Source organism: Chiloscyllium plagiosum, chromosome 14 (assembly GCF_004010195.1).
Source record: "Chiloscyllium plagiosum isolate BGI_BamShark_2017 chromosome 14, ASM401019v2, whole genome shotgun sequence".
NCBI classification, from domain to species: Eukaryota; Metazoa; Chordata; class Chondrichthyes; order Orectolobiformes; family Hemiscylliidae; genus Chiloscyllium; species Chiloscyllium plagiosum.
In genome coordinates, this window is record NC_057723.1 from 65,611,643 (window position 1) to 65,627,541 (window position 15,899).

Below are 15,899 nucleotides of genomic sequence, written 5' to 3' on the forward strand. Positions count from 1 at the left end.
AGATCTGGAACTTACTTCTCAACCAACCTCAAACCAGGTTGAGCATTCTAGTGCAGTTTTTTAGCCTCCACCGTGTGCTTTCTGTTACTACTTTAACAAAATTCACTGGCCTAATCTGTTTTCCTACATCTGTCTCCCCAGTGTTTTTTCTAACCCACCAACACTGTGACTTCATGTGGTCTGCTTTATTGCAGTGAAAAATAACTGAGCCTTTTAACTTCTTTTCCCCTTCATAGATTTCCTTTTTACTTTGTGGTAAGCTACCTTTATTATTATCTATTTTTCCCTTATCACCTGAGGATTTCTCTTTTCCCCAGTTTCTATCCCTCACAATTGACATTGATGTAGGAAGCCAAACTTTGATTTATGAAACAACTCATGATCGTCAGCCACTTCAGCTGCTAATCTTGCCATTTTAACTCTCTGTTCTTCCACAGGAGTTCTCTCAACCTCAGGAAGTGAATTTTTGAACTCCTCCAGAATATCGACTCTCTAAGATTGTCATATGTTTGATCTATTTTTAATGCCCTTACCCATCTATCAAAATTGTTTTGTTTGATCCTTTCAAACTCAATTTGACCAGGGTACCTCCTTAGATTCCTGAAACATTGTCGGCTTCAGGCACAAGGTCATATGCACTTAAGGTGGCTGTCTTCACATCCTCATACTATCCAGATACCTCTTCTGATAGAGATGCAAATACCTCACAAGCTCAATGTACCAGCTTTGTTTGGATCAACAAAACCCGCATGGTCACTAACCACTTCATTTGTTTAGTCACTTTCTCAAATTAGATGAAAAAGGCTTCTATGTCTTTCTCATCAAATTTAGGCAATGCTTGATATATTAAAACAGATCCCCACCAAACCTCTGGCTACAATGGATTGATTCAACGTCACTATCTTTCTCGCTAAGCCTACCTTCTGCCTTCATCCTTTCATGTTACCTTTCCTGTCTAACTATTGTTATGATACAGAGTAAACTTTCCTGCTTAATTTAAAACCAGAACATAGAAAATATTTATCCCGGGTAGTAATCTGTAAAGATTCGAGTGACCAAGGACTATTTAAACTAAAGTTAACAACTTTATTTCCTAAAGTATAACAGAGAATAATTAACTAACCACTATTTATAATTTCTTTCTCTAACCTATCTTCTAGCTTTCCTTCTATAATACTAGTCCGATAAAACTCCCAATTAAGATTTACAAAACAACACTTCTTATCTCAAAAGCAGGCAGCTGTAGGTTCTTGTCTTCAGATCTTTCTGTGTCTTCTTTTCTCCTTATTTGTAATTTCTGCATCACAGAAAAGATATTTTTAACAGAGAGCTATTTTCAAGCAGTCTGTTTACATGCTGGGCTGTGGCAGATCTCCTCTCAACTGTTCAATTTTCCTCGGTCTTGTACTCCAGACTATCGGATTTTGTCATTGGCTTGTAAGATTATCAACATACTCAATTCAAACTTGATTGGAGTTTGTTATGTTTCAAGTATAATTTAAACTGATTGGCTGAATTCGAATTTGTTCTTGTCTCCAAGCAACGGACTAATTGATTGGTTTGACCCAGTGTTACATTGTTACCATTTTTTAGTACACTTGTTGCTGGGTCTGGTAATTCTGCTGCTTTTAACTCACTTAAAGGTATACCCACATATTCATAACAGTACCAATTTCTGACGTTCAAACTCTCTCTCTTTTTCTGCTTCCTCTCTCACTTTTCCCTTTCTTCTCTCTCATTTTACCTTTCTTCTGTTAGGGCCTTCCTCTCCATTTTCCTTTCCTCTGCTTTTAACAGTAATTAAAGCTGTTTCAGTTTCCTTTCATGTTCAAGCTACTTCATCTGCAATTGAATTCTAGCCATTTGCAAAGATTCTGATGCCATTGCCAGCAAATTTAAGTGCCAAGTTATTGCTATAGTTACCTCTTTTCTTCTCACAGACAAAGACAACCCCAACCTCAGCCAGTCTGCCAATTTCAGCAGCTTTGCATTGCTCACCTTTTGTAAAACCCTCAAAGTCACTTCTTCTACCCCCCCCCCCCCCCAGAAAACTCTTAGTGACTGAAAGAGCCATTACTACACAAAGCAATGTTTAAACCAACTGAATTCACCTGGAACAAAAGACAATAACACCTACTATCCGCTGCCATTGAGTCTAACAACCCTAAACTCAAATTGGAATTATAGAATCAATCCCAACAAGAGCCCCCAATCTGTTATGGACCAAGCCATACCCCCTCAAAATATTTGAAGAAGGTAGCCTAGACCCTAACTTTTTTCTTATTTTAAAGGCAGATTGAAGTGAGTATTACAGGTGTGATACAGCTGGTAAAACCACTCGGCTTTCAGCAAAACAGAATTTATTTAAACACTACAGTTGAAACACAAACACAAGAAAGTGGAATTTAGAATAACTTAAACTACTGGAAAGCTTAATCGACCAGATACAGTAACTATTAGTAATTAACTGTTCCGATACAGTAACATCCCATAAACATACCCCTTGGCAAAAAGGTAAATTCAGACTCAGGTTCTTACAGGTAGGAGGGAACAACATCCAAAGAGAAATTTTTGATGAAAGTCAATGGAATTCTTTACTGAAGCTGGTAATTCCCCTGGATTCTCATATGTTGGCTTGGCATCCCATCCCAACTTTCAACATTCATCCCCTCCACCACTGATCCACAATGACAAAGTTGTGCTGTATGTTCAAGATGCACTGCAGCAATCCACCAAGGCTCCTTTGAAAGTACCTTTAAAATCTGTGACGTTTATCGCTTAGAAGGACAAGGCCAGGAAATGCAAAGCAACATGCCCCCCTTGATTGTACTGTTGTTTGGTGCCAGTGCCGCCAGCATCCACATCAGCAAACAGGCTTCTGACACTCTCACTATATTATAGATTCTCATTAAATTATGTAATCCTCTTTAACTCTATAGTCCTCCAAGATGTTTTTTTCTTCAAAATTTAGCATCTTCCACAACTTACATTTTAGTCACTCCACCATTGGCATAGTTTCAGATTATCAGGAATTACCTACCTAATGTCACTCTTTGCCTTTTAAAACTTAAGCCTAAATTAAAGCCAGGTCACCTGTCTTACTGCACTCTCATGTGATTCAGTGTATATTTCAGTTCAGTAATACTGTGAAATGCTTCAGGATGGTTTTCAATTAAGGTCAGAACAGTCCAGCTTCTTGCTTCTCTGCACTCTATTTTCGAGTAAGTATATTTTATAAACTCAGCCCTGTGGTTTGCAGCCATGGACAACCAGTTCGGTGATCACAGCCTGATCTAATTGAATGTAACAAGTGTCTGTTGCTTCACAAAAAACAACTTTGCAGTAAAGTGCTGAAAGAGGACTTAAGTGTCTGATTTGTTTATGTGAGGAGCCTGAAATCTCTTTCAGATGTGGCCATAAGATGCAAATTTTGTTGTCTTTACCATTGTGACAAGTCATGCTCTTCAGCTCATAATATATGGATGTCTATTGACAAAGGCTCATGAGGCTATTTAGCAACCAAAAACTTATTTTTTGCACTTTGAAGAACAACATGTTGTTTGACATTTTGTGATAATATAATTTCTTTGTTGGCCAAAAACTATTGAAGTAAATATTTTTTGGAATGAAAATTCTTCCCAGAATTTTCTCCTATTTTCATTCTGATGCTGTTTGTAACTGTAATATGTTAGTATTGGATATTTGTGGAGTGCTCAATCTTTAGGACTTTAGCACGAGTGTTAATCTTAGTTATGAAGGCTAATGGGCAAAATATAGCAAGCTGTCCACTTATTTTGTGGTGCTGTATTTTGTAACTTAAACTTTCTTTAATTTGAAACCCTAATCTGTGTGGCATGTATGGCTATTTCCAAGTCTGATGAAGGGCTTTTGCCTGAAACGTCGATTTTACTGCTCCTCGGATGCTGCCTGAACTGCTGTGCTCTTCCAGCACCACTAATCCAGAATCTGGTTTCCAGCATCTGCAGTCATTGTTTTTACCTATTTCCAAGCCAGTCTGGTTCTCAGCTGGTGTTTGGAGAGTGACAAAATCAAGCTGACTGTTGGTAATTCTCAAATAATAGATAGCTAGATAGCAGGTAATTTCTTTTTTTTCTTCTTTATTCATTCACGGGATGAGAGCAGCACTGGCTAGGCAACATTTATTGCCCATCCCAAATTGCCCAGAGGACAGTTAAAAATCAACCACCTTGCTGTAGTTCTGGAGTCACATTAGGCCAGACCAAGTAAGGATGGCAATTTGCTTCCCTAAAGGACATTAGTGAAGCAGATTTTTTTTTCTAACAATCAACAATGGTTTCATGGTCATCATTAGATTCTTAATTCCAGATTTTTTTTCATTGAATTCAAGTTCTGCCATCTGCTGTGGTGGGATTTGAACCCAGGTCCCCAGAACATTATCTGGGTCTCTGGATTAACATTTCAACAATAATACCAGCCTGGCCACTGCCTCTCATATTATTTAAAGGCTGTGACATAATGAAGATTTCTGATCATCTCCTAAACTCCAGGACAAAATTTCAAAACTGTTCATGCACATTAGCAGAAACCTAGCATTTCATTCCTATCTTAAACTCACTCCTGGATATTTTACGTATGCAAAACAAATATTAAGAATTATTCTTCAAATTCTGTTTTTGAGCTCTGACATGTTTGTATTGATTTAGCAAACCAAATTAAGGACGGCAGAATAACTTGGAAATTAGGTTGACCATCCAGCCCTGCAACCTGACTGAAGAAAAGAGGTACGGAATATCACATCATATTCCCAGGAAGTCATGTCACTCCAGCCCAGCTTCACAGCAACTGAGAACAGAGCCATTTATAGACCAACTGCGAACATCACAGATATCACTTTAAATGTTTTTAATATCAGAGCAGAGAGCAACAATACTGCGTTAAGATCCCTATAGACTCCAGTATCCTGAAGAGAAAGGAATCCCTACAATGCAGTCAGAGCCAAGCTTCTGGTACCACAAGTCAGTAATGACCTGTTCATGGTCTGGTCCTCTGATGCAAACCCTTCTCAGCACTTTAGAATCCCTGAGCTATTCGAACTACTTTTAACATTCAGACTCTTTTAATTCATTTATTGAGTCACCATGCACTTTAAATGTTCTGTTTTATTCTCACTGCCAAAGAAAAACTGGCCTTTTTGTAGAGAGCTTTATTTGTTTCTCCTCATATGGATTGCTCTAAAATTGACTGCTGCTGCAGCACAAGGACTGAAAACATAAAAACACTCACTTAACTTTGATTAAAGTTTCTCCAGCCCATTGGCAACCTCAACCAAACTCATAAATTCTCAAAAGTCTAATTAATTCATAATCAGGCATTCCATACGCACCCCTTCTCAAATGCAGTTTCACTTTGTATTTAAAGGGATATCCTGTTGATGTAATCCCTATACTCCCTTGGACATCCTGTGACAGCTTGAATTCAGAATGCACTTGTTCAACTCCATTTGTTCCTGTCTGAAGGAACAACATAGGTAAATGCCAACCAATCAGATTATTGACCAATATCTGTCTTCAGCAGTTTATATTTACCCTTGAGATCCAGCAAAGTAAGTTGTTCAGAGTAGAGACTTCTTCAAAGATATTATCAGATGTCAACATCCCAACTCATACCTCTCATTATCATTGATGCACTTTGCTACTCATCTGAAAGATTTATAAAACTTGGCATCTGGAAGAGATCAGCATTGGAATCTAGAAAGGCAAACACTGGATTGCCTTGCTACTTGCAAGATTTTATGGGAATATGATAAATGAATCATCTGATATTTGCAGTAGATATGATGCTTATTATATGTAGTGTCAAACCAGATTTTTTATTTCACAGAAAGCAAATTACAATTTTTAATTCACTTCCTGCCCAACAAACTAAAATCTCTCAAAGTAAATTACAGTGGATACCAGAATTCTGAATTATAAAAGAAAATTTTAGACTGGCAGCATCTATTGTGAATGAAACATAGTGAACAGTTTAAATCAATTACCTGTTTTCTGGGAAATAAGAGGTCTCCAGTCATTATTGTGAAGGAACAAAAACAGAAATTGTTGAGAAAACTCAGCAGCTCTGGCATCAAGGAGGGTCACTGAGCCCGAAACATTAACTTTGATTTCTCACCACAGATGCTGCCAATCCTGCTGAGTTTCCCCAGCAATTTCTGCTTTTGTTTCCAGTATTCATAGTTCTTTGGGTTTTTTATGTTTATTATGATGAAGGTGCAGTGTGTGAGACAAAGCTATACCCCTAATCCAAGGAGAGAAAACATTGCTCATGAAATGAAGTTACCTCCTTTGAATATTGTGTAGTAAAATTGAAAGTATAAGAAACTACACTTGGTGATTTGTTGGCCATTGCTGCTTTACTTGGTGTTTAAAATCAATACTGTTTCCTGCACATTGATATCTTGGGCTGTGGGCATCTGCACATACACTGAGGCTACTTGCCCCTTTTCCGTAAGTGAGTTTCTTCAAGTCCATATGTACTTTAACATTCTTTCACTTGCATAGTAGGTTCTGAAATGCAGCTCTCTACTGTTGCGTCTAAGATCTCACTCTTCACATGCTCATTTTTGACTGGTCTCTTTGTCTTTCTGATGTTAGAGTCATGTGTCTAATTACATAATTATGATTTACATGAATCTCATTATGTCATATTGCTACCTTGATTTTGCTGGAACAAAGAACAGAGATAGAGCATTGTTTATGTAATCTTAGTCATTGGTCCAGCATTTCTCTACCAAAATATGAAGTGCAGATGAAAGTTGCCAGCAATATTATGCTTCTTGCAGACTCTGGCCAAGTATTAGAGTAATACCTGCTTGCCAAACTGGCATTTATGATAAAGATGGAACTGTGCATCTGTTTGCTTTCCTTCCTCTCTTTGTGCACAGGATAATGGTGATTAGGTGAGAGTTGGTAGGTTGGGATTCTGCCCAGTCTTTCAATGATATCAGAAGAAATAATAGTGGATTTATCAACATTTTTTGGGATGGCAATGATTTTGAAACATTTTGGTGACCCACAATAAAATATTCTCAGGCCTTACTGATACTTGTCAACTTTGGGGAAAAAATCTTCAATTTGACTTTCTTTCAATTCTTTCTTTCATTTACTTTCTCTTTTCTTCAATACCTTTTCTTCAATAACTGTAGTTAGTCCGTCATTCATCTCCCAACCATTGCACTGGAGTATTTGATTTGCAGATTCAGTCTCTGATTTTGAACAAACTTGCTTTTAAAAAAGGAGTTTGGTCCAATCTTAAACTGCTATACAGCAATATATTGTTACTCTGTTGCTGATCACATAAGTTATCCCTGTTTTTACAGAGGTAACCTCCTGGACTGGTCAGCAGATGAAAAGTGAAGGTTTCTCAGCCAGAGTTGTTGGTGGAGGAATCAGATTCTAATTTTAAAAAGAGTTAGAAGTTAAAAGCAGTAAAACTGAATAGAGGTCCAGTTTGTCTTGTAAACCTGAAAGTGAAGGTCCATAACAACCAGTGCATTCATTTCCAAGTATTACCCCTATTTTGAAACTATTTTCCCTCTAAGAAAAGATAGTAAGACAGGGTAAATCATTTGATTTTGATACAGAATTCTATTTATATCATTTGAAAGCTATTGTTTGTTGAAAGTTAAAACTCACTCTTGTACATGTTATGATGAATGTTTAGAAATAGTAAAGTTTACAAATATGGAGACACTGAATAAGCAGAGTAGCAATACAATTGGTCACCAACAACATCCCACAGGATGTCATAAACAAGTCTGTCTCAGCTTCCTTCTGGAAAACATGCCAGCTCCCATATGTACACCAAACATATTGGAACAGGAGTAGGCCATTTAACCCCTTACATCTGCCATTAAATGAGATCATCGCTGATCTGAGTCATGGAGTCATAGAGGTTTACATAGAGGAAACAGACCCTCCGGTCCAACCATGCCGACCAGATATCCCCACCCAATCTCGTCCAACCGGCCAGCACCCAGCCCATATCCCTCCAAATCCTTCTTATTCATGTACCCATCCAAATGCCTCTTAAATGTTGCAATTGTACCAGCCTCCACCACTTCCTCTTGCAGCTCATTCCATACACGTACCACCCTCTGTGTGAACAAGTTGCCCCTTCGATGTCTTTTATATCTTTCCCCTCTCACCCTAAACCTATGCCCTTTCGTTCTGGACTCCCCGACCCCAGGGATAAGACTTTGCCTATTTACCCTCTCCACGCCCATCATAATTTTGTAAACCTCTATAAGGTCACCCCTCAGCCTCCGACGCTCGAGGGAAAACAGCCCCAGCCTGTTCAGCCTCTCCCTATAGCTCAAATCCTCCAATCCTGGCAACATCCAAGGCTTAATTCCATATACATGCTTTTAGCCCATATTCGTTAATATCTTTGCTTAACAAAAAATTAATATCCACCCACCTCATCCACTGTGCCCATTGCTCTCAGTGTGATCTCCTCTACATCGGGGAGGCAAGACGCCAACACACAGTGTTTGAGGGAACATCGCTGGGACATACGCACCAAACAACCCCATGATCCAGTGGCCGACCACTTCAATTCCCTCTTCCATTCCACCAAGGACATGCAAGTCCTGGGCCTCCTCTACCTCCAAACCCAAGCTACCGAATGACTGGAGGAAGAACACCTCATCTTCCATTTGGGACCTTTCAACCACATGGCATTATTATCGACTTCACTAGTTTCCAAATCTTCCCTCCCCCCATCTCATCCCAGATTCAACCCTTCAACTCGGCGCCACTCTCTTGACCTGTCCTACCTATCCATCTTCCTTCCCACCCATCTGCTCCACTCTCCCCATTGACTTATCACAATCACCCCCCCATCTGCATCTACCTATCGCCTCCCAGCTACCTTCCCACCAGCCCCACCCCCACCCTCCTTTTTATCTCTCAGCAACCCCTTCCCGACATTCCTGATTAAGAACTAATGCCCGAAATGTCGATTCTCCTGCTTGTCAGATGCTGCTTGACCTGATGTGCTTTTCTAGTGCCACACTTTTCAACTTTAACTCTCCAGCATCTGCAGTCCTCACTTTCTCCTAATGACTGAAAAAATTATCTATCTTAGATGTAAAACTAACCATTGATCTCACGGCAACTGCTGTGTATAGAAAAAAATTCCAAACTTCTAGCACCCTTTGTGTGTAGAAGTGCTTCCTAACATCTCTCCTGAATGGTCTTGCCCTAATTTTTAGACTATGCCCCCTAAGTCTTGAATCCCCAAATGAATAGACAGAGTTTATCTTTATCTACTCTTATCCTGTTAATATCTTGAAGAAAAAAGTAAAATACTGCAGATGCTGGTGAATTGAAATTAAGACAAAAAGTGCTGGAAAACCTAACAAGTCTGGCAGCATCTGCAGAAAGAAAAAATAAAATTAACATTTCGAGAGCAATGCAAAACGTCTCTGAAATTTAACGACGTGTTTTCAGGTACCAATCTCCACTGCATGAGAAATCAACACCTCAATGAGTCAGTTCATTCAGGAGAAGAGGGGAGAAAGCTGAGAATTTAACTAATTCTAAGGCCCACTATGTTTACACTCTTATTAAAATTATTAATTTATATAACCTTTGACTAGCTAATAGGTGCTTTGATTTCCATTCGGATCTGTGTAAAAGAGTGATGTTTTTTGTGCTGGATGATTCACTTTGCACCTTTTAAATGTATTTGTTGTGTACTGTGTATGTAGTGCTTTGGTACATAGGATTTATTCAGCATTATACATGTTGCTTCTTTGTTATTTGGCACTGTGTATAACAGCACTTACAGTTTAAGCCAATTAAAGTCATTCTCACACAGTAAAACTGAAGATCTTGTCTCCAGAAGCTATAAAGAACAGACGATCCTCATTATTTTTAATAAAAACTGATATACGATATCGACTGTGCAAGTATGAAGGTCAATATTTCCTGTTCACATTATGCAATAATCTTTCGTTCTTTGGTTATGTATCAAGCTTTAGAGTGAAGAAGGAAATGCCTTTAACTGTGAATGACAACAGTCTGCAATTTGACTATTATTGGCTCGTTGCATCTCCATCTGCTGTCTAATAACATAAAAATCAATTACTTTGTCTTTTTTTCTCCAACAGTGCATGTTGATAGGCCTGTCACGGGACCTCAGAGGGATTGCCTTTGCTCTGAACACAAAAGCCAGCTACACCATGCTGTTCAACTGGCTGTATCCTTGCAAAAGTGTCACAGTGCCAGCGTTGTACAAAATGAGCCATTAGCTGAATGCTCTTGCGCTGTAGGGAAGGAGGAAACTGTATTAGCTGGGGTATTCTACAGTTCAGCTGAAGCCCTGTCCTCAGATGCTAGCAGCAGGTCTCCCCTCCTCCATCTATCCTATAGCCTCAGGGCCTGTTGACCTCTTCTATGATCCATGCCTTTGTCGCCTAATTGTACCAGAACAATATTTTGGGAGGGAAGAGCAGATGTAGACTGTAAAGGAAGCAATAAAAAAGAAAATGATGTGTGCTTAAAATATATATATATAAATTATATTTGTGAAACACTGGTGTATTGCCAAAACTAGCTCTTCCATCTGGAACTTCTTTTAAATTTGGTAAGAATGTGCATGGAGCTGCCGCAGGAAGTCAGCAATTCTCTTTGTGAGTGACAGTGAGTTACCCCAAAGTATTTTCTTGAGTAGAGAGCCACATTATCCAACCCAAACCTATTAATTGCTGTCCTTCAAAGTAGGTGGTTCTTCAACGCTCAAAGTGTAGGATTGATTGGGTGATTTTATCATCATATGTAGTTCATACAACTGCTAGAGAGTGCATTTATCAGCATCTTAATTAATGACTTAAGAGTGATTTAAAAACAAAGTATTGGAAATGGAATGAGGGGGATGCCTTACCTTGTTTTTACCAGTGGATGGCAGTACTGAGTGCAGTTAAACTTGTTTCAGAATTGAGGCTAAAAGAAAAATTGAAAGTATGGTACCAGATTTTTATTTGCAGATATTCTTAAACTGACTTCAGGCCATCAGAGTGACATGATGGATCCAAACTTGCCATTTAATTTTGGCCTTTGGTTTATTACTCAAAAAGCATAACAACTACAGTTCTATATTGTGTTGTTTAATTACTCCAACATTGACTCTACAAAACACTTATCAACAAAATGAATGGACCATTTCAACTGTGCTCAGATTATTGCTTCCACACTTTTTCCAACTTAACGTGCTGGAATTATGTTACTTTAAATTTAATACAAGTAGGACAGTCTGCACCTGAACCAGAATGAGACCAACATCCTTACGGGTGGGTTTACTAGAGTCATAGAGATGTATAACACAGAAACAGACCCTTCAGCCCAACTTATCCATGCTGGTCAGATATCGCAACCCAATCTAGTCCCACCTGCCAACACCTGGCCCATATCGCTTCAAACCATCCTGTTCATATACCCATCCAGATGCCTTTTAAATGTTGCAATTGTACCAGCCTCCACCACTTCCTCCAGCAGCTCATTCCATACACATATCACCCTCTGAGTGAAAAGGTTGCTCCTTGGGTCTCTTTCATATCTTTCCCCTCTCACCCTAAACCTATGCCCTCTAGTTCTAGACTCCCCTACCCCAGGTAAAAGACTTTGTCTATTTATCCTATCCATGCCCCTCGTGATTTGATAAACCTCTATAAGATCACCCCTCAGCCTCCCATACTCCAGGGAAAACAGCCCTAGCCTGTTCAACTCTCCCTATAGCTCAAATCCTCCAACCCTGGCAACATCCTTGTAAATCTTTTCTGAACCCTTTCAAGTTTCACAACATTTTTCCAATAAGAAGGAGACCAGAATTGCACACAATATTCCAATAGTGGCTAAACCAATGTCCTGTACAGCCGCAACATGACCTCCCAACTCCTGTACTCAATACTCTGACCAATAAAAGAAAGCATACCAAACGCCTTCTTCACTATCCTATCTACCGCAACTCCACTTTCAAGGAGTTATGAACCTGCACTCCAAGGTCTGTTTGTTCAGCAACATTCCCTAGGACCTTACCATTGAATGTACAAGTCCTGCTAAGATTTTGCTTTTGGAAGGAGTTTAAACTAGTTTGGGAGGGAGAGGAGTCAGTGTTAGTAAGAAAGTGACACAGAGTATTTTAGTAAAGGAACGAAGGCAGAGGGAATTCAGCCATAGAATAAAGTCGTAGAGTCGCAAAACATGCAGCATCGCAAAATCCATCTGCGTTACAGAAAAATGCCCTTTGGCCCATTGTGTCTGTGCTGGTCTAAAATAACCATCTGACTATACTAATCCCATTTTCCAGCACTTGGGAGAAAAGGATAACGGGAGACTGTAGGGTCTTTTAGGAACCAAGAGACAATATGTGTGTGAAACTAAATGACATCAGGTAGCATGGTGGCTCAGTCGTTAGCACTGTTGCCTCACAGCACCAGAGACCAGTGTTTGATTACACCCTTAGATTCCGCCAAGGACATGCAGGTCCTTGGCCTCCTCCATCGCCTGACCCTGGCCACACGACGCCTGGAGGAAGAGCGCCTCATCTTCTACCTAGGAACCCTCCAACCCACACGGGATGAATGTAGATTTCTCCAGCTTCCTCATTTCCCCTCCCCCCACCTTATCTCAGTCCCAACCCCCAGATTCAGCACTGCCCTCTTGACCTGCAATCTTCTTCCCGACCTCTCCGGCCTATCACCATCACCCTCATCTCCTTCCACCTATCGTATTCCCAAGCGCCTCTCCCCCAAATTCCTCCCCCCCACCTTTTATCTCAGCCCACTTGGCACACCAGCCTCATTCCTGAAGAAGGGCTTATGCCCGAAATGTCGATTCTCCTGCTCCTCAGATGCTGCCTGGCCTGCTGCACTTTTCCAGCACCACACTTTTCAACTACACCCTTAGACTGTCTACTTGGGTTTCCTCCCACAGTCCAAAGATGTGCAGGTTAGGTGCATGGCCATGTGAAGTGCAGGGTTACAGGGATACAGGAAGGAAGTATGTCTGGGCGGGATGCTCTTTGGATACTCTGTGTGAATTCGATGAGCGGAGTAGCCTGCTTCCACATGGTGTGGATTCTATGATCCTATGACATTGGAGTGGTGTAAAATGAGTACTTTACATCTGTATTCACTTTGGAGAAGAAAGACGCTGGCACAGAATTTGGGAAGAGGGAGTGTGAAGTTGTTGAACAGTTCGACATAGGGAGTGAGGAGGTGTTGGAGGTGTTGACAGGCTTTAGATTAGATTAAATTACTTACAGTGTGGAAACAGGCCCATCGGCCCAACAGGTCCACAACGACCCTCTGAAGAGCAATCTACCCCAGACCCATTTCCCTCTGACTAATGCACCTAACACTATGGACAGTTTGGCATGGCCAATTCACCTGACCTGCACATTTTTGGACTGTGGGTGGAAACCCATGCAAACACGGGGAGAATGTGCAAACTCCACACAGACAGTTGCCTGAGGCAGGAATTGAACCTGGGTCTCTGGCGTTGTGTGGCATCAGTGCTAACCACTGTGCCACCGTGCCACCCATTCACTTTTAAGAGGACAAATCCCCAAGCTCAGATGAGACATATCCCAAGCTGCTGTAGGACACTAGAGAGGAAATTACAGGGGCTCTGATCCAATTTTTAACTCCTCTCTGGCCACAGGGGAGAAAGTAGAGGACTGGAAGACAACTAATGTGTTCCACTTTTCAAGAGGATAGTAGAGATAGACCGGGGAATTATAGACAAGTGAATCTCACATAGGGAAATTATTGGAGAAAATCCTAAAAGAGAGAATTAAATTCCCTCCCTCTTGAAGAAACCAGGTTTAATCAGGCTTAGATAGCAAGGCTTTGTCAGAGGGAGGTCAAGCCTTACAAATTCGAATTTTTCAAGGAGGTGACCAGGTGTGGTGATGAGAGCAGTGCAGTTAATGTAGTTTACATGGGTTTCAGCAAGGCCTTTGACAAGATCCCACATGAGAAACCGATAAAGAAGGTAAAATCACACGGAATCCAGCGTAATCGGGCAAGTTGGAACCAAAACCAGCTTAGTGATGGGAGACAGAGGGTGGTGGTAAAAGGATGTTTGCATGATTGGAGGCCAGTGTCCAGTGGCGCAGACAGGGATCAGTGCAATGTCCATTAATATTTGTGTGATATATGTATATATATATATGGAAGAAAATGAGGGGGACGATAGGCATCTGCGGATAACATGAAGATTGGTCGTGGACAATGAGGAAGAAGGTCTCAAGTTATAGGAGGATGTAAGTGGTTTGGTCAGATGGGCAGACAGAATTTAACCCTGATAAATGTCAGCTGATCCATTTTGAAAGAAGTAACAACACAAAGGGGTACTCAATGAATGGTGGGACACTAGGAAACTCAGAGGAATAGAGGAATCTTGGGGGGCTTGTCCACAGATCCATGAAGGTGGCAGGACAGGTTAGTGGGGTAGTTAAGAAGGTATACAGAACACTTGCATTTATCAGTCATGAGGTAGTTTATAAGAGCAATGAGTTTATATTGGAGCTCTGCAGGACTTAGGTTAGGTGACAGCTGGGGTACTGTGCTGTTTTGTTCACCACACTATAGGAAGGATGTGATTACATTGGATGGCATGCAGAGGAAATTCACCATAATGTTGCCTCAGATCGAGCAGTTTATCAACGAAGAGAATAAAGTAAAATGACGAACTGCAGATACTAGAAGTCTGAAAGAAAACAAATTGCTGGAAAAACTCAGACAGTTTGGCAACACCTAAGGAGAGAAAACAGAGTTAATGTTTCATGTCCAGTGACCATTCTTCGGAACAGTTCCATACAAATGTCATGGGACCCAAAACATCAACTCTGCTTTCTCTCCACAGTTGCAGTTATGAAGCGAGTCTGGGTAAGTTTGGTTCGTTGTCTTTGGAGCTGAGAAGGTTGAGAAGGGACCTGACTGAGATGTATAAGATTGTGGGGAGCAGGGTGAGTGCAAAGTGAGAGGGAGGTTTAGAGGGTTTTGTTTTTATTTATTCATATGGTGTGGCTGTTGCTGGCTGGCCAGTATTTATTGCCTGTCCATAGTTACCCTTGAGGAGGTGGTGATGAGCTGCCTCCTTGAACCGCTGCAGTCCACCAATGATGGGTTGACCCACAATGCCATTGGGGAGGGCATTCCAGGATTCTGACCCAGTGACTGAAAGAACAGCAATGTATTTCCAAGCCAGGATGATGAGTGGCTTGGAGGTGAACTTGCAGGTGGTGGTGTTCCCATGTATCTGCTGCCCTTGTCCTTCTAAATGGAAGTGGTCATGTGTTTAGAAAGTGCTGTCAGAGGATCTTTGGTGAATTACTGCAGTGAACCTGGAGCTAAAGTTGTTCCCATGTATCTGCTTCCCTTGATCTTCAGGATGGCAGAGGTCACAAGTTTGGAAGGTGCTGCTGAAGTAGCCTTGTTAAAATGGAGTCTGATGACATCCACTCATATTTATGTCAAAATGGTACCATGACTGATATGGCATGATTAAACCCGACAATCCAAAACTTAATATAAGGACCATGAAACATAAGAGTGAATGTAGGCTATTCAGCTCATCACTGATGAAAATGTGTTGCTGGAAAAGCGCAGCAGGTCAGGCAGCATCCAAGGAACAGGAGAATCGACGTTTCGGGCATAAGCCCTTCTTCAGGAATGAGGAAAGTGTGTCCAGCAGGCTAAATAAAAGGCAGGGAAGAGGGACTTGGGGGAGGGGCTTTGGAAATGCGATAGGTGGAGGGAGGTCAAGGTAACGGTGATAGGCCGGAGTGGGGTGGGGGCGGAGAGGTCAGGAAGATGATTGCAGGTTAGGAAGGCGGTGCTGAGGTCGAGGGAT

At 40.9% G+C, this 15,899-nt stretch overlaps 1 protein-coding gene across 3 annotated transcripts in view; it reads left to right on the forward strand.

Moving 5' to 3' along the window:
* LOC122556776 (ran-binding protein 17-like) overlaps positions 1-15,899 on the forward strand; it is a 1,066,498-nt gene that overhangs the window by 738,419 nt on the left and 312,180 nt on the right. For all 3 annotated transcript variants that reach the window (XM_043703926.1, XM_043703927.1, XM_043703928.1), the window contains one exon: positions 10,154-10,242. In XM_043703926.1, coding sequence (XP_043559861.1) covers positions 10,154-10,242 — 89 coding nt within the window. The remainder of the gene's footprint in view (positions 1-10,153; positions 10,243-15,899) is intronic.